Source organism: Echiichthys vipera (genome assembly GCF_963691815.1).
Source record: "Echiichthys vipera genome assembly, chromosome: X".
Lineage (NCBI taxonomy): Eukaryota > Metazoa > Chordata > Actinopteri > Perciformes > Trachinidae > Echiichthys > Echiichthys vipera.
This window is the reverse complement of record NC_139825.1, coordinates 42,870,594-42,897,498: the sequence shown is the minus strand read 5'-3', so window position 1 is coordinate 42,897,498 and position 26,905 is coordinate 42,870,594. Positions and strand designations below refer to the sequence as shown.

The following is a 26,905-nucleotide window of genomic DNA, read 5'->3' as shown; positions in this document are numbered from 1 at the left end:
GAGGTTTTGGGAATAGGTTTGAAGAAATTACTCTGAACTAAGAACTTTTAGTGCTTCTGAGGAGAAGAGATAAAATGTTTTGTGAATACGGCCCCTGGGCTTCATCACGGGTCAGAATCATCCATGAAGAACCAACTTAAGTTAAGTTGGTCACTTCAGGAGAGTCAGTCAGATGACATCACATATTTGAGCTGACTTTTCTTTATTGACTTTTGTGTCGCAGCTCGATTAGTCGGTTGACAGTTTAATAATCAGAAAGTATTTGTATAAGTAATTGTTTGTGTAAGTGTAGTTGTAGAAGCTAAGCCAATGCTTTAAGCCACTGAGGCATTTCAACTGGAAACCTAATTGACGCGCTTTTACTATACCATGACGGATGAATGAGAGTCCTGTTGAGATGCAAACAAGTCCATTTATTTGACTTCTCATGCTTTAAATCACACATCCACACGGAGCATACTGCACAGTGTAGCGTAGCGGTCAAAAAACAGTTTTTCCTTTCCGGTTGGTAACACCTCACAAGGTTCCTACACTATATACGATGACCCGCCAATTACAATCAGACCATACACACACAACAATTAACATAAATCTGCTCTTACAGTAGTTTTTTTTGTCTCTATAATGATAAACTGGGTATTGTGTGTCTTGTGTATGTGTGTGTCTTACTGATGCTATATATCTGTGGAAGTACGTCAGCAGCTGCGGTCCTCTGAGCTCAGCCAGAAGCTTCAGTCCTGGGGAGAGACCTGGGGTGAGGTGGGGGGATGGCTGGTTCTCCCCGACCTGGAGGCAGGAGGAGTCCCAGCTGCTGAGGAGGAAGGAAGAGGGAGAAGGAGTGAGGAGAAGATTAAAGATATATATCAACAACAGCAATTAGTAATCTCTCGTGATCGTTGCAGAGCTGTTGTGCGTAGAGAAGAGGACACACTGCCTTCTGATGTTTATTGAATGATACAAAAAATAAAACGTGCAGAGCCCCCCTGAAGCTTTATAAGGGAATGGGTCATGTCCTTGAATTTAACTAAAATCTGATCAGCAGCAACGTCTAACCCTCAGGCAACTGACAAGCGTTTGTTTCTCATTCATCTCACGCTACAGAGACACTCTCATATTAATTCATCTGTCTGCAGCAGCTCCGTGAGGCTCGTGTCTCAGCTGCGTCTCACGGCCGTAAACGTGTTTATTTATGCTTCGGGTCTATTTTTTTTAATCCAACTCTCGACAAATGAATTTCGTTCCACCGTGCTTCCGCCTAGCTCCACTCATCAATCTGGGATTCCTCCATAGCGGAGGTGTTTTAGAAGGCTGGGCCTTATCAAAAAGCCTTACATATGATTAGATAGACCACTTGTCTGTCATCCTTATTGACGTGCTACTGCAACATCGGAATCAACCTGTGGCGCTGATGAGAGCAACGCAGGGAAAACCAGGATAGAGCAGCTGACATCTTGGATATAGCAGCAGTGCAATCAGCGCAATGTTGGTAAATGATCAATGTCGCAAGGGAAATTTGCGGATAAAGTCAACTTTGCCCACAGCAACTTTCTCGATGCCAGTCACCATTGTTGTCTGAATCAAAACAGTCGCTTCTCTGTTACATTACAGTTATAAAAATCCCGCCCAGGGGGCCTGATTTTTCACTCGTCCTCAAATCCTTCTCCTATGGAGCGATCCCATTATATAGGAGTGGAGCTAGGCGGAACAAAATTCATCTGGTGAGAGTTAAGTTCTATTTTTTTTAACAATATGCATGTAAACGCAAGGTTGATGCCTGTTAAAAGGGCTGTAAAAATATATAAATTGTCATTTTGCAATCTGGAAAGAGCAGAGCGTGCTGTGGTTGGAGCACACTCTGTTTCGCTTTAGTCCAACAGACTGTCTTTACTTTTGTCCATCAGCGAAGAATCAAGACACGGAAACACTGAGGAGCTGCAGTGTCAAGTCAAACTGTAACCTACACGGTACACAAATGCAAAATCACAGCTTCACTGGCGTCGATTAGGAATGACTCTGCGTCACGGTTTGTTTTAGATAAGTGTCTTATATGCTCACTGATAAATGAGTCCCCGAGATAGGATTAGTACGTTGTGTCTACTGTACGAGTACAGTGTGAAACTAGGACACATTACGTAGATTTATTATCAAAGTATGAATGTGCTTTTATCTCACTGCTCTTCTTTCTTTGAAAGCGTCTTCAATTAATTAACTAATAAGCTAATAATAATAATTTCCTTTGTCCTTTTTTATGCAATGATGTGTAAATATTATGTTCTACCTTATTGGATTTTACTATTATTAAAAGTTTTATTTGTTTTGTTTATACTGTACATATGTGTGTATTTATGTGTGTGTACATGTGTGTGTTATGTCAAAGCACTTTGTAAACTGCTGTTTTAAAGTACTAAAATAAATAATAAAGTTATTGTTATTATGAATGTCTCTTTGTTGTTTGTCTTTTCCTTTGTAAAGCGACTCGAAGTCTCCGGAATTAGTATTATTATTAGCATGATATTAGCATGCAGCTTGATTTGCAGGCACAAGAAGAAAGCAATCTGTTGAGCTCCACAGAAATGCAAATGTCTACCTGCTGGTGCTGTGTGATTTCCTCGAGCAGGAACAACAGCACTGGTCTCTGGATCTGTGACAGCCTGAGAAATAAAACAAGAACGTGTAAAGAGAAGAAACCAGCAAGGGTAAAACTAAAGCGAGTGTACTAGCAGGTAGTCGGTCTTCACCTTGTGTGTGTTGCCCCTGCAGTGGGAAGGACCTGCAGGACTGAGGCAGGGCCACCATCTTCAGCCCCTCCAGAGAGGCTCTCCGCTGGCTCAGCTCCCCCAGGAAGGAGACCCTGTTCTGGGCTAGAGGGAAGAGCAGCAGCAGCACCTGACCGCCCAGCATCAGCTCCACAGTGTGGTGACTCCTGGACGCAACATGATGGTTAAAATACAGATAATGACAATAAGAATATAAGTGTATAATAAGAAAAGAACAAACAATAAGAACAGAAAATGTCTGAGAATCAATTTTTCTGTTTTTACAACGACATGTAATTCATCTTTACCGTGATTAATTTGATCAAAAAGTAAATGATTATAAACACATTTGCATGTTAATGATACACTGATGTAATAACTCAGTTTGTTTATTGACGGCTCAGTTAAAGTAGATCAACAGCGCATCAGAATTCATTCAACTCGCTCACCCTCACCTTATACTCTGAGACTCTCACTCTATCTTCATCATACAGTCTTTCCCCATTATTATTGTGTAATAATTCATATGTATGCAAGTATATTTTCATTGTTATATAACTTATAGTGTCCATTATTACATTTTCATTAGTATATATAATTGATAATGTGTTTTTTATTTATATATGTTTATATTTTTTATAAGTTTGCATTTTTTTGGTGTATAAAGTGTGTATTTTATTGCCTTTCTTGATCTTTTTTAAATACAGTTTCCCCTGAGAGACAATTACTATAGTTCCTGTGTCCATGTGCTGTCCTGTATCGGTGCAAAGGGCAATAAATCTCTCTTCAATTTCTCCTTATTCCATGATTAAGCAACACTTCTGTTTTCTTTCAGTGTAAAAAATGAATAGTACCTAAACTTAATAAAATTTAAAAAATATATCAGTGCTGTAGTGGTTAGCACTGTCGCCTCACAGCGAGAAGGTTCCAGGTTCTGGGATCCCTTTCTGTGTGGAGTCTGCATGTTCTCCCCGTGTTTGCGTGGGTTTTCTCCGGGTTCTCCGGTTTCCTCCCACAGTCCAAAGACGTGCACGTGTTAGGTTAATTGATGACTCTAAAATTGCCCGTAGGTGTGAATGGTTGTATGTCTCTGTCTGTCTCTATGTGCCCTGTGATAGACTGGCGTCCTGTCCTAACCCCCCGCGACCCCGGGATAAGCGGTTGAAGATGAATGAATGAACAAATCATGCTACATATGACTAAATATTCTGACACTTCTTATTTAGCTATCCAAAAATCTTTGAGATTTGCATACTTTAGATTTTTAGTCCTGTAAAGTTTCCCGCAGATACACAAGTATTTTCAAATCGTACAAACTTCAAACAAAAAATAATCATGAAACTTCTGCATCAGGAAATATCTGTTTAACAAAAAAACCCACATAATCAAAAAAACCTAGTGTGTCTAGTGTTAAAAACTTCCATTTATCCAGTCACAGCTTCCGTACCTGTGGTGGTGTTTTGGGTCGGGACAGGATGTGTTGTTGGTTCTGTCCCCGACTAACAAAGCCCTCTCTCTGGGGTGAAGCACCACGGAGCCAAGGGGCACACGAACCAGCCTGCCCCAGGAGGAGGAGGAGGTGTGATGAAGGTCAGCGCTCCTCCTTTCTCTTTCTGCCAGCTCTCTGAAGTCCATCTTTAGCACCCAGAGGTGTCGGTGGGTAAGAAAGAGGAGAGAGGGGAGGCTGGGGTCCTCTCTCTTGGAGAAGATGTCTGACAGGAGTGGATGGTGGGTGTCCAGAGCAGAGGAAGAAGAGGAAGAGGAGTGAAGGAGGAGGGCAGGATAGCCTCCCTGGGCTCCCTGACTCTCTTCCAGCTCCCAGGAGTTTATGAGCGAGCGGGGGAAGAGCTGAGGAGTGTTCAAGGGCTCCGGGTCAGTTTGTGATCTTGCTGCCTGGAAATACAAGCGAGAAGATTTTTGTTTTTTTAAGGTGCTTCACGTGATTTATGCTTCACACGTTAAACCTGAGTTCTTCGGTGTTTATGCTTCTTCTCTTTATGCACGTTTCTACGTAAAACAGCAGAAAATAAACCTCAGTTTGACCCAATTACAGACTGAACTGTGTCAAATGACTTGTTCGATAAGTTGGATCATATCAGATTTTTTTATTATATAAAGTTATGCATATAAAAAACACAAAAGAAAACAACAGCAAAAAAATTAAAGAAAACCCAGAACAATTTTCGGCAAACAAACAAACCCTAGTCAAGATCTACTACACAATTGGACATCCCACAAAATGAAAACCCAGAATAAACTACATTCAACAGGTGCTCCACACAAAACGACAAAAGCAGAGATAGCGTCTGGATCATATTAGATTTAATTGTGTCGATTGTCTGTTTTCTTTTGGCTTTTGTTCTGCCTTTCTTTGAGAGCACAGCTGAAAATTGCTAGGGAATGGGGAGCTCTACCAGGTGAGCTACTGGGTGCCTAATGTCTCAGTGATAAGAGCAGGTGCCCCATATACAGAGGCTAAAAAGTCCTCACTGCAGTGGCCCGGTTTGACAACAACCTGCGGTGCTTTGCTGCATGTCGCCCCCTCTCTCAACTATTTCCTGTCAAAACTCCAGCTGTCCTATACAAATAAAGACATGAAAAGCCAAAAAAAGAGTAGTGCTCTGAACTGAACTGCACTGCCCTCTACTGGGAGAAAGCTATAATTTAAAACAGCGTATGATTTTAACACCTACGATGAAGGAAATACCTACTAATGTTATCAAAGAAGCGGTCCTTTAAATTTTGGGACTCTAAATGGCTCATTCTCTCTGACCTGGATCAGCACTGTCAGGTCGGTCCTTGTCTGCCGGAGCTCCTCTGCCTCCGAGAAGATGTACCAGCGGGTCGGAACGTCTTGGAGGCCGAAGGCGAGGCAGGAGTCGGGGAGCTCGGTCTGAGAGGAGAGCAGGATCTGGGAGTACGGCAGCAGGAGGTCCATCTGCAGGCTAGATAGCACCTCCTTCACAGAGGGACTCTGCTCCTGATCTGAGAACAGCAGAATAGATCGCTTTTAATATTTCAACACAAAGCAAAGCACAAAGCATGTTAGGGCTGCTAGATCTATGGAGTATTTGTTGGTGTATAAAATGTACACCGTGCCATCTTCACATTGCGGGTGTGAGTTTCACTTCCTGTTACTAAAAACAGTTCTGCATTAAAACTGGTGATGCAACCATCTGATAGTTTTGTGTTTTTAGTAACACTGATCTTAGAAAAGAGTCAAAGATGTTGCAAAGTTCAAAACGTGCAGCAGGTTTTAGTTAGCCGTTTAACTAAAGAGGCTCCAGGTTTTACACAGTAGAAATATTCAGCAAACATCAAGGAGGCCTCAGATCAAATAATTAAATTCAAGATGGGTAACAAAACAATTCGTGCAAACAAAACAAGAGGTGCAACCACAGCTTCCATAACTGAGGCTGATTGTTGTTCACCTGCGTCCTGATTGGTCCATTTGAAATCATCTGACAGGAACAGCAGGGCCAGCCGCCGGTCCATCAGCACCAGACACGCCTCCTTCTGCTCCACCTCCTCCTTGACCTGAAGACAGTAGCACCAAAGAACCCTTTTGATCTGCACCTCCTCCTCTTCTTCTTCTTCTTCACACAGCGCCCCCTGGTGGCCACAGGACTCCTCTGCAGGAGGAACGGTGAGCGACGTGGAAGAGGAGCCGGCTGACTCATCGAGAGTGTCATCCAGACCCATCTCAAAGTATCCGACCCTGGAGCCTGGACTGGAATAAAGAATCGTCAATCCCAAAAATCAGTGTGAATTTTAGGGAATCTCAGAAACCAGAGATCTCTTAGAAATAAGTCTAAAGAAAAATAATCATCACGAATCCCAAAAAACACAGTTGCTGGTTAAATTACCTGGCACTTTGCACCTCGGTGCCCTCCACATGGGACTGAACCTCTATGGATTCAGACATCTTCTCTTCCTCCCTCTCCTCCTCCTTCTCCTTCTCTTCCTCCTCCTCCTTCACGTTCGGCTCCTTCAGGGTGGAGCTGAGATGCTGCGAGATCTGGGTCATGAAGTCTTTGTTGAAGGAGGAGAGGGAGAGCAGGTGGGAAGGGAGTAGAGGACACCAGGCTGCGTTGCAGGAGAAGCAGGTGGTTTCAGCTGGTCTGGAGGCGGAAGAGCAGCAGGAACAACTGGAGGAGAGGGACAGAGATTTTTTTAATTTCCCATGCTGTCATGTAAGGCTGTAACCTGTATCATAAGATGTTTGTTTTGTCTGAAACAAATTAAAAAGAGGGTAGGCGCTTTCAAAACATTTGTGAATCAGACTCTTATTAAAGTCAATCACTAGAAGAGAGAAAACATTTTCTACTGAAAAAGCCTTCAGTGTCGTTCTCTACTCTCCTGTTCTTATAAAACTGATGCTCCTGCAGCATCTAAGCTAACCTCTTCAGAAGGCGCCTTTGTTGCTGGTTGCTTTTATCACAAATACTTTTTTCACATTTTTCCAACACCGCTACCTAAGTTTTTAACATTATTAGGTTATAGTTTGGCCACAGCCTCGGGGGCTGAATTAGTTAAACCAATGTGAAAGTATCAAGAAACTGCAGTTCCTTTGAGTGGCCACTTGAGGCTCCAAAACCAAGGCAATCCCCATAAACCTCCATGTTAAAATACCTGACTTTACAGACATGTTTACAGTCTGGTACAAAGAGTAGTTTGGGTCTCTATCATAGTCTATATAAAAAAAATGGATGGAGCAGTTACGTCAAGGTCCGTTCTTTCAACTTGATCCAATCGTACTCGCCTACGCAAGTCACCATCTTGTCAGACTTTGACTCCGCCTCATTTCCTCTGACCAAAAAGGGCGTGTATGTGACGTTGGGGGGAGGGAGATACGTCCATCTGGCTGACGTCTACCTCAGAGGAGAAGTGAGGGCCAGTGGCTAGCGGTCACTCAAGAGGCCATGCCCCGAATTATTCATAAACTTTAACCTTCAATAAAATAAAAACTAGCCTGGTATCTAGCCTCAGTGTTGTCATGGCGATATGACCTGATCATACAGACTAGAGTGTTTTTTTTAACCAGGCCTTAAACAGGTTTAATTATGCTGTGAAAACGGCCTGTTTAACATGTGGGTCAATGAGAAACTGCTCTGTTATGAAACCTGCCCCTAGTGGACACTCGGAGAACTGACGTTTTTTGCACTTCCTGATTCGATCAACCAGTGAGTTGCTTTGGTAGGGGCTTGGTCTCTTCCGCTAATTTCTCCCTTCATGACAATTGTACAGGGGTGAAATCACCCGTTTATATTATATTAAGCCTTAAACTTACGCAATAACCGGAGTCGCCCACGCTGAACTTACGGAGACCACATGTTTTATACAGTTTAAAGCCATCGTCAACATGATGCAACTCCACAATTCTGCACAGGTGTCTCACATTAAAAGCCTAGCTTGATTAACAGCAATGAAATAGTTGTTGAATTAAATTATGGTAATTTATTTGACACTGACCAGACAGTATTTGTAGTAGTAGCAGTAGTAGTAGTAGTGATTGTAGGAGCTCCACAGAGTGTTTGTTCAGACTGACTGACAGCAGGTTGTTGAATCTGCAGACAAACACACAGAGCAACATTAGAGCAGCTGAAACAAACACAAATATCTAAATATTCTTCACAATTTCACATTTTTGTATCAAGACAGATTGCTCAATGATAAACGGTTACACTCCTGATTTTAATGATTAGTTTATTCTGTCGTCACATAATTTCTCCTTTACATCTTGAACAGATCCCTGATCGGTCAAAATGCCTCTCTCGCCCTAACTGATGATCCATCGGTTGTCATGGTAGCAGACGCCTCAGGTGTGTGTCTCACTTGGGTGGGGTCAGCAGACAGGAGGTGTGTGTTGGTGTTAAAGCTAGCAGGGGGAGGGGCGGCGTTCACAGGAGGGAGAACAGCAGGGGGAACTGCGTCTTCTTCTCTTCTCGTCACTTCTGCAAACAGGAAACCAAACACATCGGTGACGCTGTGAGGTAAGGAGGAGCACGATTCTGTCATTTTGCGCCACAGCTTGACATCTTTAAAAATATCACTGTGATGGATGTTGAATATCTTTGGGGTTCGGACTGTTGGTTGGGGAAACACAAGATCTTTTAAAACAAAAATGTGGGCTCTAGGAAATTGCGATAATCTTTTTTCACAGTTTTATACATCAAACAATTCATGGATTATCTGAGAAAGCACCGTATTTCCTCAACTACAGAAAGTAACAGGGTTTTACTTGAAGCAGGCTTGTGTTAGAGGCAGGCTTTTATTTCTAATTCTCTCTGTTTGATAATTATACTTGGTCATATTTGAGCACAAAGCCTCCTTTTGACCGGCTCCTGTTGACCTGTTGAAGTTACTGCATAGCTGCTCTAAGCTGCAGTTGAAAACGTTTTCATGCATACGCACTTCTGCCAGAAAAATCTATTGATCAGGCAGTTTGAATCGTAAACAAATATCATAACAAAAGAAACCCACCAACAAACCGGACATAAACACAGTTCACAGTCGGTACTGAGCCAGAACGAATATTAGAACCACAGAAGGAGGTTAGTGAGAATGAACAGGTCACTGGTTAGTCCCGACTCCTCAGTGCTTTCTGGCCGACAAACTACGTAACAGAGAGACATAGTTTGTAATATTTCTGGTTAATAATCAGCAGACATACTTGTATTAATTTTGCTTTCATAGCAAAATAATTTACCTGTTGGTTACAAGACAAAGAAGCTGTGTTAGTGGTTGCTGGGAACATTTAACTTGATTTTTGGGTTCATACTTGTGTTTTTGGTTCCTACTAGAACATGTTTACGTGCTTTAATATTTAAAAACACATTTTTTTCTCATTCTCTGTTTGAATATTGTCTCATTGTGCTGTCAGGATATAGCGACAGTTTCAGTAAACATGAATATTTTCTACAGAAAGTTACAGACTTCAGCTTTAATATAGGCAGATGTCTAGAACAGTGAACGTTTATGTTATAAGTTTGGACTGAAGCATCAATTATTAGACAAGTTATAAAAGAGGGAAAAAGGAGTTTTCTATGGGCGCACTCACACTTTCCTTCCGCACCGGGCCAAAACAGGTTTTACAGGTAAAGCCTAGTTTGTTTGACCAGTGTGAGTGCAACCGCTCCGCACCTAGCTGCGGCCAGCTGGCCGTCCACGGCCCGTTTGAGAGAGCTGGGCTTTTGTAGAGCGTGTTTGCACATGTACAAGCACGAGCGTGCGCACGTGTACGAGCACGACGCCTACGGCGGCTCTCACGTCATTTTATGATCGCCTGTTCGACATGGAAAAAAAAAAGACGGACCATGCGCGGACATTTAACAACAACAACAACAATGGTGGCGAAAGGTTCACGTTGGTGTGATGCGGAGGTGGAGTGTTTACTGCAGATTTGGTCGATGAAAAGATTCAAAAACAGTCAACAAGACGCACAAAAACTCCAAGATCTATGGAAAGATTTGTAAACAAAGCGACACATCGCGATGGCGTCAATCAATGCGTGTGACGTGTCGACAGGCAAGAAGCATTTGCACGAGGCCCAGGCAGTGTGAGTACAAACGGGCTGGCCAGCGGGGGGAGAGGGAGGGGGGACAAAAACCCTAAAGCCCGGGGTGCGGTGCGGAAGGACAGTGTGAGTGCGGCCTATTTCTACAAGAGGAATATAAAACTGAGGAGATCTGGTTTAAAACAAGTCGCTCTGTATCAGGAGTGGCAGGAGAAGTTTATCAGCTAAGACGGATTAATTAAATTAGTTGCAGCCCCAACAAGCACAGTGAGCTGCTGATTTGGGAATCTACCGTTTCATTTGCCAGACAAAGATCAGAGGAAGATACTCGTCTGCCTGGCTGCTGCCTATGCAATAAAAACCACCGCCCTCCCTCCCTCAGCCCTGCACAACCTGATACACACATGTTTACCTTGGCTGGGGCAGGAAGCCTGCTGGGCCGGACAGGAAGAAGAAGAAGAATAGGAAGAGGAGGTGACAGCAGGAGGAGCAACAGCAGAGGAGCAGCAGGAGGAAGAGGAGGGGGGAGAGGAGGAGGAGTGGTGAGGAGGTGCAGCAGCAGACAGCCTGGTCTCCTCACTGATCTGACGAGAGGACAGAGAGGAGGAAGCCTTCAGGGAGCAGCAGTCGCCTGCATCATCACCCAGATCACATCCTAAAACCTGCAACCAGCAGCTCCATCAGCAGCAGACAGTCAGTCAGTCAGTCCCGGTTTATAAAACACTGATTTTTAGCCATTTAGGCTCAAAACAAACAGTTTCTCTCATCTTACACCAAACTTCGAAGTTCAAGAGTTAAACCTGCATGTTTAAAGTTTAAATTAATTATAACCATCGAATCGCGGCAGGATTTCTTGTTTTCTTTAAATGTGTAAATGTGCACAAATCTATGAACAAATAGTTCTCCACAATTTTCTGATGTTCCCACAGCACAAAAGAGAAAAAACAACTGTAGCTTATTTAAATAAAAGCAGGGGTGTAGTACTGCAGAGCGTTTGACCTTTTTCTCCAAGTGAGCCGGCAGCGATGCAAATGTGTGACATAAAAGGTTTGCGCTCTAGTAGTAAAAAATATAGCACTACACTCCTGAATAAAAGGTTTTCAAAACAGTCTTTAAATTGTAATTATGGCGCAAAAAGCCCCATGGTCTTTTCCGGCACTTAACTACATCAAATAAGCCATCAAGACCGTTTTTTTCGTGTAACAACTATTAACGGAGAAATCATGGAGATTCGCTAACAGTCAGTTTTTCAAACCATTTAATATATAGGACAGACAGGAAATGGGACGAGAGGGGGTGGGGGGGATATGCAGCAAAGGGCTGCAGGTCAGAGTCAAATCTGTGGCTGCTGACTCGAGGACCTTCAGCCTCTTTACATGGGGCGACTGCTCTAACTAATCAGCCACCTGCCGCCCCTAAAACGTCTTTTTTAACCACTAATTCTGCTGAAAATAACACTAAACCTCTGCAGCAGCATGAGAAGAGTCCCTACACAGAAAACAAAGCACCAACAGCGTAGTTAGTGAACCCAGAGTTTATTAAAAGAGTGTTTTAAAGATTTACCTACTGGCCCCTGTACCAGCTCCTCTCATAGTAAAGTCCATTCAAGTGGATTACCAAAGTCAATCCCAAAGGAAGGAGCCCATTGGTGCTTTGTTTTGTGTGTAGGGACTCTTCTCATGCTGCTGCAGAGGTTTGCTGTTATTTTCAGCAGCATCAGTGGTTTAAAAAGACCTTTGAATGCCTTCACCGTGCTGCCCCGAGCTAATCAGTGTTAGCCACGTCCGGCTGTTAACAACTCTTCTCGATTTCTCCGTTAACAGTTGTTACACAAAAAAAACTGTCTTGATTGATTATCTTATGTATGTAAGTGCAGAAAAAGACCATGGAAATTATACTTCAACGGAATTTTGCGGGCTGCGTTTAAACACGCAGATTTAGCTCACAGACTTCAGTTTACTTTACTCCGAATAAGATTACAACCTTTGACACCTAATCAAATTTACAAACACTGATTTGTTGGTTGTGTTTTTATCTCATCTGAACACTGCTGCTGATGTGCACAATCTTCAGACTTCAGATCTGTTAGTAATGAACTTCATTATTAGTCACATCTAAACGTGGAGATCCCTGATTGGTCTCTAATCAGGTTAGAATTACAAAACCACAACAGGAGGTTTCAGGGTTAATTCATTTGGAAGATATGAGTATAAAGATATGAGTATAAAGATATGAGTATGACTACGACATTCAACAGTGTTGTGAGGTCAAGATCGAATACAGTTCATAAGAGTTCGCAGGTCAAAGTCTTAGGAGTCCAATCAGTTCATTTCCTCTGAATATGTTGAAATATAATATTGAGCTCCGTCGTCTCACAGTCCTAAGAGATATTCAGTATTTACAATGGATATGTAGTTAAAATATTAACCATTAAAGGTAAACTTTCAATAGTATTTAAACAATCTTTAAAGTGTCAATATACAGTCAATATAACTGACATAAATACTGATGATTTAACCATAAAAGCTGGTCTGATGCTGCCTCCAGCTGGACGCTTCAGGGCATCAGAACGTACCTTCTTGTCGCCGCTGCTCATTCGGTCTTTGACTTCTTTGGCTTTCTGAATGGCCTTCAACACTTCCACTGTGTCCAGCTCCTTCTCTGTCGTCACGTCACCGTCCAGACAAACCTGAACATATATGAAATGTTCATTCAGTACATTTGTTTTGTATATGTGTTATTGTATATAAGATCCTACTGCATATTACATATTACGTGTATATTGTATGACCATAAACTTATGTGCCTCATGGTTGTTTCACATGGAATTTTATAATCCCAATTTATTTATGTTATGCAGCCTTATGTCTGTGTATTTATTTTTTATTTATGCGTACTTAGTGTCTAAACCAGGGGTGTCAAACTCAGGCCCGTGGGCCAAATCTGGCCCGTGGTGTAATTATATTTGGCCCCAAGATCATATCAAGGTTCTCTGAGAGCTGGTCCGCGAGTATAAAGCACATCCACGTCTACTTTTCTATTAACAAACATCAGCATCCATGCTAACAGTCTCTGCAGACACACTTAATCCACCCCTCCCCAAAAACGACCCAAAGAAAGATGGAGGACAGGATCTTTAAGCAGCGGTGGGAGGCAGATGATCTGTGTCTGAAGGTAAAGAGCTGTTTGTCACCGTGGCTGTAACCAAAGAATCAAACAGAAGAAACACCGCGACAAGAACAAGGACACGCACTGAAAAGGTTCAACGTTACACATCTGGAGAGAAGGAAAACATGCACATTTGCAGTCTTTTTTTCTTTTTTTTTGTAGATATTGAGTTTGGCCCCAAACTTTGTCCCAGTTTTTAAATTTGGTCCACTGTGAATTTGAGTTTGACACCACTGGTCTATACTGTGTATGTCTACCTGTCTGAGGGAAAGAACAGCTACACCTAGACAAATTCCACGTATGTTTGCATACTTGGCCATTAAAGCTGATTCTGAAGACGCAGAGACAAAGAAGTAAAAAAACAGTTTTTTCAAAAAAGTAGTAGAATCAAAAGTATTCATAGCAGAAGCATGTCCTATAAGATATCTTTCTTTAAACTGCCATTAGAGTGAAAAGAGGCAGAGTGGAGTAATGCATTTAATTTTGGTAATACTGTGATTTAATCCGGAAAAAAACCCGAAATAAATACCATGATATAAATTCTAGGTTATATCGCCCACTCCTGATTTGACATATTATGCATCAGGACACACTAATTAGTATTGGTAGTGGGTAGTATGAGTATTGTAACGCAGGGAGTGCGGCGGTGTCGGTGGTGTACCTCTGCTGCACGGTCTCCGAACTGGGCCAGGACTTTGGTTCTGTAGTCTGGGATGATGCACATTGGGTTACTGGACAGGTTGAGTTTCTCCAGACAGGGCAGAGAGCCGATGTTCCTGATCTCCTCCAACTGGAAACAAACACACACACACAAGTCTCAAACAACCCAAATCGTCCTCCAATGACTCCCTCCTTAAATTTAGGATTTTTTCACACAAGCTTTGGTGGAGATCCAAAAATGGAAAATGAAAAACAGTGGACACGTGAGGAATTTTGTTACATTAAATGTAGATGATCGATTACATCCACTTGTAATTTCAGTATTTATCTATGTCCTTTTTTAGTCGTAGCATATTTAATACCTTTTGTATGTATGTATGTATGTCACTGGACCATCAGGACATCCATGGTGTGATTACCTGTGCCAGCTGATTGTGGCTGAGGTCCAGGTTGACCAGGGAGTAGAGCTTTGTGAGGCCAGTCAGTTGGTCCAGCTGGTTTCCGGCCAGGCTTAGTGTTTTGATGTTGCCCAGACGGGTGTGAGCAGCCTCCAAGACCCTCAGGCTGTTATAGGACAGATCCACGTGGACCAGATTGTACAGGTGCTGCACACACACACACACCCCAGTTACTTCAGGGCTACTTTTAACGACAAACTACACATCTTTTAACGACAAACTACACATCTGGAGGGGTGTGTAACTACAGCTGTCAGGACTGGACGCCTGTTGCAGCAGCTGAGCGTGAGTTTGATCCCAATCAACAGGAAAAAAAAAAATTTGTTCTCATTCAAAGATAGTGTAATGAAGGTGAACGACTTTAAACAGTTCACTTATTTTAAAAGAAAAACTAAGATTTCTTTGTTTTCTGGGTAAAGCCTAGTTTGTTTGACTGTGTGAGTGCAACCGCTCTGCGCCTAACTGCGGCCAGCGGGCCGTCCACTGCCCGTTTGGTAGAGGAAGGCTTTTGTAAAGCACGTTTGGACATGTACGAGCAGGAGCGTGCCCACGTGTACCAGCACGAGCACGAGGCCTACAGCAGCTCTGACGTAATTTTATGGCCGCCTGTTCGGACATAGAAAAAAAAATTAAAAAGACGGACCGTTTAACAACAACAATGGCGGTGAAAGGTTCACGTTGGTGTGATGTGGAGGTGGAGTGTTTACTGCAGATTTGGTCGATGAAAAGATTCAAAAACAGTCGACAAGACGCACAAAAACTCTGAGGTCTATGGAAAGATTTGTAAACAAAGCGGCGCATCGCCATGATGTCATCAATGCGTGTGACGTGTGACGGCGTGATGACGTATAGGCAGCAAGAAGCATTTGCGTGATGCCCAGGCAGTGTGAGTACAAACGGGCTGGCCAGGGGGGGGAGAGGGAGGGGGGACAAGTACCATAAAGCACAGGGCGCGGTACGGACGGACAGTGGGAGTGCGCCCTTAAATGCATCTCTGTTTAGTCAACTGAATGTGATTGGGTTTTGGACTGTTTGTCAGACAAAACATGACATTTGAAGACATCATTTCGCTATTTTCTGATATTTAAGAGGAGATTCAACGAAATCTAAAAACATAATAATCATTTTAATCAACTGAAAACAATTGTTAGCTACAACCTTAGCAATGATACTGACACGGACAGAGTGGATCACGTACCTGGAGGTTTTCCACTGTGGACAGCTGGTTGTGGCTCAGATCCAGAAACTCCACCTTAGGAATCAGTTTCTGCAACAGAGACAAACACAGATTAACCTGAACCGTCCTTTACGCACATACTCTGATTTTTTTTCATTATGTGTAAAGACAGCTCCAGCACCCCCCGCGACCCCGACCCCGGGATAAGCAGTTGAAGATGAATGAATGAATGAATGTGTAAAGACAGAGAGATATCAAGGACCTGACCTCAAAAAAGTCAAAGTCAAAAGTCAAAGTCAGCTTTATTGTCAATTTCTGCACCTCCTGAAACAACAACTGCACAACTGCTTTGTGTATTACAGCAGATAACTTAAGATTGTTATTTCTGCTATGGAGCTTTATCTGAGGAGCCTAGCACTATTGTTATTATTTAACTGTTGTTTTTAAACAGCTTTCCCGGGCCTGAAAAACATTATTTTCACACACTTGTCCAGGATGTTTATGTCCATGGGTGTTAGGGACTATTTCATTTTCCCCAGAAAGTTTGTGTAGGTAATGAATAAATCTCTCTTTATTTAGTGGAGAGCTGTAACAGCAGAACTTTCTGTTAGATCGCTGCTGGGGTCAGTTAATCTGCTCTAAAACGCAGTTAATCTGCTCTAAAACCTGCCAAGGCCCTATTTTATCTTTGCACCTTCAGTCTCACTCTCTGCAGGCTGCAAGATACAGCTGCAAGGTTAGACAGTAGCGCTCATCGTCACTGGGTAACACTTTGCGTTTCCTAGCTGGTGTGAGAACTTAATGTCATATTTATGCATTATAGCCAATTGTTGTCTCGGTCCCCCTTCTTAGTATAAGAATCTGAAGTTTGCTGTTTGACGCTAAGAACTGAGGTGGCTTCACGCACTTAGTTTGTGTTGACGACTCTTCTGTTCTTCTTGTTCAAGTATAAATAAACTATTTTAGCATAAGACATGCTGGCACTTTGTCTTCTTTCTGGATTACCCACAAATTCCTCCCTAACAATGGGAACTTAAAGAATCATTTCAGTGTAGAAATGATGCAGATCAGTCCAAGAAATCATTAAAATCAGAAGACATTTCCCCCCCTTTGCCTTTTGGTAGGTTGTTTGTTAGAACAATATTTCTTTCTCTTGTTATGTTGTTGCAAAAAAACATGCCACAATGAGAATGACTGTGTATTATTATATGAGATATTGTCTGATATTATGTGAAATTGACCAGTGTCAGTCAGTGTTTTTTTTCCTTCCCTGTGGGGAAAAAAAACCAAGTCCTGCCACTGGCTTTCAAGCCCCGTTATCAACTGAAGTTCCCGCTGTGTTTAGGTTTGGAAGGTGCTTCTCACCACTGAGCTGTCGATGGAACTGATGTCGTTGTGGCTCATGTCCAGCGTGGTCAGGTTTCTCCACACGGGGATAATGGCGGTGACGGGATAGTCTGACTCAGCCCCCTCAGCCTCCCACTGTGAGAACTCGCTGGCCTCTGGCACCAGGACCGACTAGAGGAGGCAAGAAGTAACACAAACCATCAGTACACAACAGAGAAAACACTGCATGAACCACAGAGAAGTATTTATCAGTGGCTCGGGTAGGATGCCCTGCTCTGGCCACACGTAGGCTCTGTCATTGGTACACTTTTATATAGAAAGGGATTCTTGGTGTGCTTCACTCTTATTTACGTTCTCTCATTAAGCAAAAAAGTGCAGGGCAATACTCTCGGCGTTCTCAGGCTGTCGCTATGCTTGTGATCAACATGTCCGTACATAACAGGGAAAAAGTGCATTTGTTTAGTTTGCACGATCAAAACATGGAATTTGCTGCAGGGTGACTTAAAAAAGTGCATTAATTCCCTGAAGTGGTTTTAAATAAAAATTAAAGAAATCAAGACAACTCCTTAACATGTCAATGTTTTAAACTGTTCTTGGTTGCAAAAATGGCCCCTTTACTTTCAGTTGTAATTAATATGATGTATTGTCAATTGCGTTGCTTATTTTTATCCTAGATATTTTGTCCTTTTCTGTTTGTCACTATGTGTTGTTACTCAGCTGCTGCCTGTCTTGGCCAGATCTCCCTTGAAAAGGAGATTTTTTCTTTCTAAGATTAGTTTTTTTGGCCTTTATTGGACAGGACAGCTTAAAGAATGACAGGAAACAGGAGTGAGAGAGAGAGGGGGGCGACAAACAGAAAAGGTCCGCAGGTGGGACCACAGAGCCACCAGGCGCCCTGAAAAAGTGATTTTTAATCTAATTGGGTTTCTACTGGTTAAATAAAGGTTATAAATAAATAAATATACCGTCATAGAGTCTGTGGAGTGGTGGATATTCAGTGTTGCCAGACTCGACCTCAGAGACGACAGACCTTGAATCTGCTGAGAGCGGCACTCATTGATCTGAACACAGAGACAAAAGTTATTATCCACATTTTGGCAACTTTTAAGTAAGTTTCTGAAACTGAGCACCAATTCCTCAGAAACATCATGGCACGTCACTGCTGCTCATCAACGTTGCAGGCAGAATCTTTGTTCTCATAATGCAATTTACTTGTCTCCTCCGTTATTGTTTTTACTGTGCGGTTAGAGACGGGGGTAACATGCAACAGTAGGTGACATTCAGTTTATGTTTATATCTCTTCCCATGCCATTTCCTGTCCCCCCTGCTTCTATCTAAACTAGTGATGTGAAACAGCTGCAGACCAGAGTCTGTCAGTGAGTTTACAACAGTTTAAAAATCAGATTATATTCGAGTTAAGGCAATAAAACCATATCAAATGTGCATTAACAATAAAGATATCAGCATTTGGCCATAAGAGGTGACTGCATTCTGTGCACGTTGCAGATAAGAAAACAGCAACCAAAAAGATATCTGTACAGTCTATGATTAAGTAATGAGATCCATTTTACAGATTTCGCAGCATTGGTCGTACCTGACGAGGGTAGCTCATAAAGACAATTTCCCTGTTTCATGGTGAGGTCACACATGCGCAGGATAAATATTAATCTCCAGATTAATTTAAAACAGTAATTCTAATGGTCAGTAATTTTGCAGTGGTTTATCATTAAACGGGTAACTTTTTCATCCCTACTGTGTACAAACAAAAGTATTTACAGGAGAGACAGACACAGACAGACAGTTACCTCTATCTGCACCAGTGATTTGAACACAGACAGGTCGAAGGGGAGACTGCTCTCCTGGATGTTACTGGTTCCTACTGGACCTCTGGTTCCAGAAATCTGACCAACAGAGACAGAACCAGTGAGAACATGCACCCCCTCTCTCCTGCTTAGGAGTCAGGACACAGCATTGAACTGTACGATGGGGGATTGAGTTAAAAAGCAGCTTGTGACCTTGAGGTATCGCAGCCTGCAGGTGAAGTCGAGGATGTGTCCCAGGTCGGTTTTGGCGTCTCCGTTACAGCAGGTTGGTTTGGCCAGGCGTAGCTGCTGGGAGACGGAGTAAAGCTGCAGAGGACGGAGAGAAAACACCTCGCCGGCATGCAGCAACTGCTCACCTGCAACAAACAAATAAAAAGCGGTGTGATACTGCACAGTTAAGTAACTGGATCGATGCAGCAGCTGAGATAAAGTGGGAACACACTTCTCCACTGAAGGACTTAATTGTTAACAGTTGTAAAAACACATTAGAGAAGAAGTCAAAGTAAGAAAGGGAGCTAACCTTTATTAAACAGCGCCTCAGCCAAAGCTGCTGTGATGCCGTTGTTCTCCTGAAAGAGACAAAGTGTGTCAACATCTGGATGCAGTTAGAGGTAACAGTTGAGCTTGTAGACTTAAATAAATCTTATCTGTGTTTGAAAAAAGATTTCGAGCTGAGAATTAACAGGATCATTTCCGGAGGAGGTTTTCAATTGCTTTCATCACAGTTACGATTATTTATGTGCTAATGCAACATTGACGCAGCGGAATAAGAGATCACATGAGAGGGCTTCCTCATCAGCTGTTTACTCTGCAGAGTCCTGAGGACGCGGACAACACTGCTCTGTTGTTGTATCGACATCATGTGATCACAAGACCGGGCGGCTGGGGCTCAGTTGGTAGAGAGAGTCGGCCAATGTCTGAAGCGTCAGTCCCCGCCCTGCCCTACTTGTGTCATGGTTGTTGTGTCCTTGGGCAAGACACTTCACCCACCTTGCCTCATGTGAGTGTGTATGACTGCTGTATGTTTGAGGAGGTGATTGGAGGGGCCGTAGGCGCTGATTGGCTGCCACGCTTCTGTCAGTCTGCCCCAGGGCAGCTGTGACTACGTAGTTTACCACGACCATGTGTGTCTGTGTGAATGAATGGAAACTGGACTCTGTAAAGCGCCTTGAGAACTGAGAAAGGCGCTGTATAAATCCATCAGTCACTGACATCACAGAGCCTTAAATTACAGCTAACACGGCTGTTGTCACCTTGTTAAATAATAACTCTTTACACACATATCATTGTTCTTTCTTCACATTTCATTCTATGACTTACCAAAAACCTTTCTGCCTATCAGTAACTTTGGACACGGTCGCTATGTTGAGAACCACAACCCAAAAATCTGAGTTGAGACACAAGCGTTGTCTTTGATTTTTAGTGCTTTTTGATCTGGTTTCAGTGCAGTAAAGGTTGTGTCACAGCGTTAAACAAAAGAGGCCGACCATTTATCTAGATACAAATGTTGAGTTAATCAGTAGTTTTCTGTTAAATTACATAATATTATTGTTAAATCAGACAAGCTAATGAGCCTGACTACTACCAATCTGTCTGGCTGGGTAGTTCTCTGTAAATAAAGTGTGGATCATCTCATCTCATCTTCATCTGCTTATCCGGGGTCGGGTGAACTTTATTATAACTTCACACATGATGCAGAAATTGTTTCCATTTCATTATATAAAACAGAAAGCAGAACAGCAGCAAATCCTTATGTTGGTGCAGCTCAGGGGCAGAGTGGGACACAAAAATCCACCGGGACAAGTCTTACTGCACCGGCCGACAACCGTTTTCCTGTCAACTCACCTGCATCACTAGTTGATGCCTGGTTCTGGTTGTTTCGGAATAAATCCGTAATTTTTGACCATTTTGATGCACTCTCCTCCAGCATCTGCTTCTTCTTCATTCTGGCCTTTTCAGCCCCTCCTTTCTCCTTTCTCTTCTTGCCCTCCATCAGGTGCAACTGAGCAAATCAAACACGCAACTCCGATTCCTTTTCCACAGTAAGAAAATCCACTACTCCAACCTTTCCCTCTTTCTCTCTGTCTGACAGCCGCTCATTTATCCCCATTCGTTCATTGGATAAAAGCGGAGCGATCATTGTAGCGATACGCAGGTCCCATTTCCTACGAGGCTTTGCTCCGACCATTCTACATTAACTTATGAACCAAAAAACAAATTCAATCGTTGACCAGTTTATATTTGTGGCCATGAAAGTTATGTAACGTTTGAATACAAATAATTAGATCAAGATAAGAGGCTAAACAAAAATCAGTAGGCTGGAATAATGAGAGTGAGTGTGAGACTGTAGCAACCATGAGTGAGATGTAGACGCAAAACAAGTGTTATATTTAGTGGTTTGACTCTCCATATGTACGGTTTATAGAGATTTCGGAGATTTTCACAGGAACGTGCTTGATTCTGAAGAGTTTTGACTCATGGGCCGGTTATGAACATCACACAGCTGCGCAGAGCCGTCTGGCAGCCAGTTCACTTGAGCTTTTGGCCACCGGCCGACTGGGACATCTCCCGGTGTCCCAGTGGCCACTCCGCCCCTGGTGTAGCTGCAACCAGTGAATACTTGTATCATGAAGTCCTCCAGCTTTGTGTAAAATCAACAATAAATCATCGTTCCATAAACATCTTTTTTCCAGTTTAGTGTAGAAGAACTTGACTGTATACAGCCCTGACCTCAACCCTATCCAACACCTTTGCGATGAAGCGAAACACCGACTGTGAGCCAGAACGAATCACCCAACATCAGTGTTGGAAGAAGGCTGTTATAGCAGCAAAATAATGCTCATGGTTTGAAATCACATCATACGTTCAGGTTGTCGTAGGAGCCTCTGGTGTAGGAGCCTCAGGTGTACTCACGTAGAGGTGAAAGTGCAGGAAGCAGGCCAGCGGAGTGGGCGTTGCCTGTGGGAACTGCAGCAGCAGCGTCTGCAGGTAGAGCTCCAGGTCCTTCTGCCGCCGCTCCACCAGACTCTTTGAGTTCTTCCCTAACATCTTCTTTGGAGGGAGCAGCCCTCGGTCCACCTTCTTCTCTGCCGTCAGCTGCAGCGGAACAAACAAAAGAAACATTCAGCTATAAGAAAACGCCAACGTTGTCTGTGTGCAGCTTCTCCAGTGTGTAGAGTTGCTGCTGTCTTATATAATTTCAAACTGCATCTTTAGACTGTTGGTCACACAAAACAAGACATTTCCGGTCTCTTACCTTCTCGTGGAGGTCGTGGAAGTCACTGTAGCGGTGCTTCACAGTCCATCTGTGCTCTCCATCCAACACATCGATGATATAGACCTGAAACATCAGCACAGGACACTGAGTGATTACAACCTGCCTGAATTAAACACTGCTTCCAGAGCTGCACAGATGACCCAATAACTAAACTGAGAAAGATCAAATACTAATTCTGAACCATTTCCTCCTTTGTGGGCACCAGCTGTTATCAGGTGAACTAAGGTTCAAACATGAGTCCTGCAATAACACTTGAACCATGAGATGAGGCGGAAAGCTCAGTTCCAGTTAGCGGACATTGAGCTAATGTCGAAGGTCAACGGTGAATTCAAGTAATTTATTGACATATGCACAACAATAAAAAGGAGAAGACAACGATCTCGGACTCCGTCCAACTATGTCAATGAAACTGTCTAAAAAAGATAATTTCTGACTCTTAGAAGTTGAAATTATGACTCAAATTAAAATGCATGTAGATTAATGTTAATTAATTCATTTATAATGCCCTAAAAATTCCTAATCAAACTGCCGAAATGTTCTACAAATGTTTGTCCTATGATATTTATAAAAAATATGCAAATAAATATATAAAAATCACTACAGACAGCTCAGTTAGCATTAGCTTTCCAGTTCTGTTGTTCAGTTTTCGTCCATCTTCGGGAGGATAAAGACAAAAAGACTGATGGTGGGAGGAGTATAATAGCTTAACATATTATGTATTCACTAATAAGAGTACTTTATTCAACATTAACTCACTGTCACGTTGCCCAAACCTGAAGCTAAGGGCAGCTACAAGCTAGGTCCAGCTAACTAGCGCTAGGCTAAAAGAAGTTAGCTTACAGTGTAGTTTTCCACCAGCTCCGACCCGACAACACACACTTTCCTCTCCGAAACATCCTCTGGAAACGGGGTTGAATCCATCTTGAGATCGTGAAGAAGCGACTAGGATCCGTTGTTAAGTGATAAAAGTCTGAATTAAACCGGTTTCAGAGGATTCACGGCTCTTTTCACTGTCAACCGCCTCCTGACGCCATGTTTGTTGTGATGCGGATAGAAGCAGCACACTGACCAGCAGGGGGTGTAGCCGATTCTGTGGTCTCTTATGACGTTTGTGTGCGGGTGCATGTGCGTGTGCATGTGTGTTTGTTGATATTCATTTTAATACATCGTTCCCCGTGTTTGACTGTTAGCACATTAGCTTAAATGCGAGATAGCCATAACCGTTAGTCGATCCAATGTTATTTATCATATTATTAATGGGAATAATAATAACAATGATTAAATTATTATTATTAGTCGTAGTAAAACCGCGGTGAAGTTGGTTTTAAGTCGGATATTCGTCGGTTATTCACTCCGGGTCCAGCCGCGACTCCCCCTGAGGTTTGCCCGGTTTTGGCAGCAGGAGAACGGCCCCAGGACCTCGCGCTGAGTCGCTGGAAACTGATTTAGGGACCGTCCTTAAATTACTTTCCATAAATACTTTCAATTCAATTCAATTCAATTTTATTTACAGTGCCGAATCATAACTAAAGTTATCTCAGGACACTTTACAGCAGCGGTGTCAAACTCCAATTCACAGTGGGCCAAATTTAAAAACTTGGACAAAGTTGCAGCCAAACTCAATATTTACTAAAAAACAAAAAAAAAAGACTGCACATGTGCATGTGTTCCCTTCTCTCCAGATGTGTAATGTTGAGCCTTTCCAGTGCAGGTCCTTGTTCTTGTCGCGGTGTTTCTTCTGTTTGATTCTTTGGTTACAGCCACGGTGACAAACAGCTCTTTACCTTCAGACACAGATCATCTGCTGAAAGCTCCTGTCCTCCATCTTTGTTTGGGTCGTTTTTGGGGAGTTTTCATCTGTTTTTAGTCTTTTTGTCATGTTTCTGTGGTGTTTTGCATCTGTTTTTAGTCGTTTCTTCACGTTTTTGTGGTGTTTTGTGTCTGTTTTTAGTTGTTTCATCACGTTTTTGTGGTGTTTTGTGTCTGTTTTTAGTTGTTTCATCACGTTTTTGTGGTGTTTTGTCTCTGTTTTTAGTTGTTTCATCACTTTTTTGTGGTGTTTTGTGTCTGTTTTTAGTTGTTTCATCACTTTTTTGTGGTGTTTTGCGTCTGTTTTTAGTCATTTTGTCACGTTTTTGTGGTGTTTTGTGTCTGTTTTTAGTCGTTTCTTCACGTTTTTGTGGTGTTTTGCGTCTGTTTTTAGTCGTTTCTTCACGTTTTTGTGGTGTTTTCATCTTTCTTTACTAAAAAAGAAAAAAAAAGACAGATCAGTTGCCTCCCACCGGTGCTGAAAGCTCCTGGTCTCCATCTTTCTTTGGGTCGTTTTTGGGGAGGGGTGGATTAAGTTTGTCTGCAGAGACTGGTAGCATGGATGCTCATGTTTGTCAACAGAAAAGTAGATGTGTATGTGCTTTATACTCACGGGCCAGCTCTCAGAGAACCTGGATATGATCTTGTGGGCCAAATATAATTACACTGCTGGCCAGATTTGGCCCACGGGCCTGAGTTTGACACCAATGCTTTACAGAGTAGGTAAAGACCACACTTTATGACTTATTTATGATTTACATAGAGCTAACAATTCCCCCCGTAGAGCTTCAATGTGACCACGCTGCTGTGTCATTTAAGCAACTTTTCAGATAAAAAAAAAACACCTGTCTTTATCCCCATTTGTAAAGCTTTCACCTTTGACCGTACAAAGTCCGGATGAAATGAAAGCAGGCTGTGCCATGATGTAAATAAGCCTGTGAAGGTTCTCATTTGTCCAGGTCGTCGTTATCCCCAAAGCAATTTCAGTCAAAAGCAACTGGACTTGGTTATTTGTCTAGGAAGACGTTTCACCTCTCATCCAAGAGGCTTCATCAGTTCATGTACGCATCTGACCAGGCTGGGACTGGACCAGGACCAGGACCAGGCTGGGACTGGACCAGGACCAGGACCAGGACCAGGCTGGGACTGTTCCAGGACCAGGACCAGGCTGGGACTGGTCCAACTAACTGGTGTGAGATCCAGGTATTTAACCTCTCACAAGGCCGGTGATGTCACTGGAACCCTTTGTGCTTCAAGACCATCGTTAGAGTGGCAGTAGTTGGTGGGAAGTTGGTTTCGACTTCGTTAGTGCTCCATGATGTAAATCCAACTCCCTGGAAACATGTACAACGATACCGTCTGGCTACCTCTTGCAATAAATCTCCAGTAAGGGGCGGCTAAAGTAACAGACGCTAACCCTCTTCATCACTGACACTGATGCATTATTGACTACATTAATCAGAGAGTGGGGGGATGCATTTCCTGGGGATTGGTCACAGGGAAAGCATGCATGTATGATTGAGTGAGAGCATGCATTGGTATAAGAGCTGCAAAGTTGTCAAATATTAAATGGAACACCAACTATTTAACAATCGATTATTGGGTTTGTGTCAAGATCTGGTTCTGTCAGCACCCTCCTCTCTTCCGTTATGTGTGAGTTTGTCTCCCCCTGTCTGTGTTTCCCTGCATGTTCTCTACCTCGTCCCTGTCTAGGTCCGGTAGGCGTTCCCCCAAGCTGCAGCCTGTTATGCTGATTACCCCAACACCTTAAATACCTGAAGCTGACAGGCATGCAGCACCGGACCGTCGTCGACCCTGTATTAGTAAAACTATTCCCCCCGGACTGGCGTCCCCTTTCTCGTTGTGGTTTCCACGCTCTCCGTAGAAAGTTGATTAATCGTGTTTGTTGTTTTCTCTGTAGTCTCCCGTTTCCCGTCCGTCTCCCTGATCTTCAGTCGTCTTCCTGTTCCTGTTATTCACGTGTTCGTTTAGTTAGTCCATGTGTTTGTATACTCTGTAGTATTTTTGCGTTTGCCCGTTCTTTATATTTAACGTTTATTTTGTAACTTTACTTTTTGTCTGTGTCTGCATTGGGTCCACCTTTTTGTGTTATACCTGAACCGTTCATGACAGTTTTAGTCCTTCATAAAGGGAAAAAAGAGAATTTCATCTTCTTAAACGTGAATATTTCTTTTTTTCTTTCCTCCTATGTGACAGTATATGAATTCAAAATGACTGCATTTTTCAATAGCTTCCACATCATCGGTTGTAAAGGAGGAAGTCTTTTTCTGCAGCTTTGACCTGAAGGAAAGGAAGAAGGAAGGAAAAAGAGACGGATGAAGGAAGGAGAGAAGGGAAGAAGATAGATGTGTTAGCATCCGTCAGCTTCACTTGGCTCAGAACATAAATACATTAAAGATTTATATCTTTAGAGGATGAGGATTATACCTGAGTGTTATATTAATATGGACTTGAAGAGATTCAAACGAATGACTAAAGTGGACAAATAAGACACACCACTTTTTATGCTATTTTTAGTGCTTTGTCTATTTTTAAGAATATTAATATACCTACCTGGCACGGACCAGTGGTCACTGCCACTAGGGGCGCTGAAGACACTGGTCCATGCTGTGGTCCTTGTCACCTGCCTGTTGTCTTGACGATACACCTTCCCCCTTTTTCATTGTGTTGTCAACAGTGTTCTGAATGAATGTAAAAAATAAATAAATAAAAATCATTATCTTTTGTCTGTTGATGACTCTAAAATCACCCGTAGGTGTGAATGGTTGTCTGTCTCTGTTCGTCTCTATGTGTCCTGTGATAGACTGGCGTCCTGTCCAGGGTGGACCCCGCCTCACGCCCAATGTCAGCTGGGATCGGCTCCAGCACCCCCGCGACCCCGACCCCGGGATAA

General features: G+C 42.8%; 1 protein-coding gene across 2 annotated transcripts in view; it reads right to left on the bottom strand.

Annotated features, from left to right (window-relative positions):
• Window positions 1-23,189, bottom strand: part of nisch (nischarin) — a 33,931-nt gene extending 10,742 nt beyond the window's left edge. The window contains exons 1-22 of one of the 2 annotated variants that reach the window (XM_083939187.1): window positions 23,023-23,189; window positions 22,162-22,245; window positions 21,819-22,001; window positions 19,426-19,474; window positions 19,098-19,261; window positions 18,888-18,983; window positions 18,048-18,143; window positions 17,101-17,253; window positions 15,757-15,825; window positions 14,520-14,705; window positions 14,102-14,230; window positions 12,848-12,961; window positions 10,685-10,856; window positions 8,592-8,710; window positions 8,229-8,323; window positions 6,623-6,904; window positions 6,188-6,486; window positions 5,530-5,741; window positions 4,204-4,649; window positions 2,739-2,923; window positions 2,588-2,651; window positions 670-811 (exon numbers count right to left, since the gene is read on the bottom strand). In XM_083939187.1, the coding sequence (XP_083795313.1) occupies window positions 670-811; window positions 2,588-2,651; window positions 2,739-2,923; window positions 4,204-4,649; window positions 5,530-5,741; window positions 6,188-6,486; window positions 6,623-6,904; window positions 8,229-8,323; window positions 8,592-8,710; window positions 10,685-10,856; window positions 12,848-12,961; window positions 14,102-14,230; window positions 14,520-14,705; window positions 15,757-15,825; window positions 17,101-17,253; window positions 18,048-18,143; window positions 18,888-18,983; window positions 19,098-19,261; window positions 19,426-19,474; window positions 21,819-22,001; window positions 22,162-22,245; window positions 23,023-23,103 (3,420 nt within the window). In that variant the 5' untranslated portion in view covers window positions 23,104-23,189. The remainder of the gene's footprint in view (window positions 1-669; window positions 812-2,587; window positions 2,652-2,738; window positions 2,924-4,203; window positions 4,650-5,529; window positions 5,742-6,187; window positions 6,487-6,622; window positions 6,905-8,228; window positions 8,324-8,591; window positions 8,711-10,684; window positions 10,857-12,847; window positions 12,962-14,101; window positions 14,231-14,519; window positions 14,706-15,756; window positions 15,826-17,100; window positions 17,254-18,047; window positions 18,144-18,887; window positions 18,984-19,097; window positions 19,262-19,425; window positions 19,475-21,818; window positions 22,002-22,161; window positions 22,246-23,022) is intronic. The other variant, XM_083939188.1, reaches the window with a different exon arrangement.
• Window positions 23,190-26,905: the final 3,716 nt, after the last annotated feature.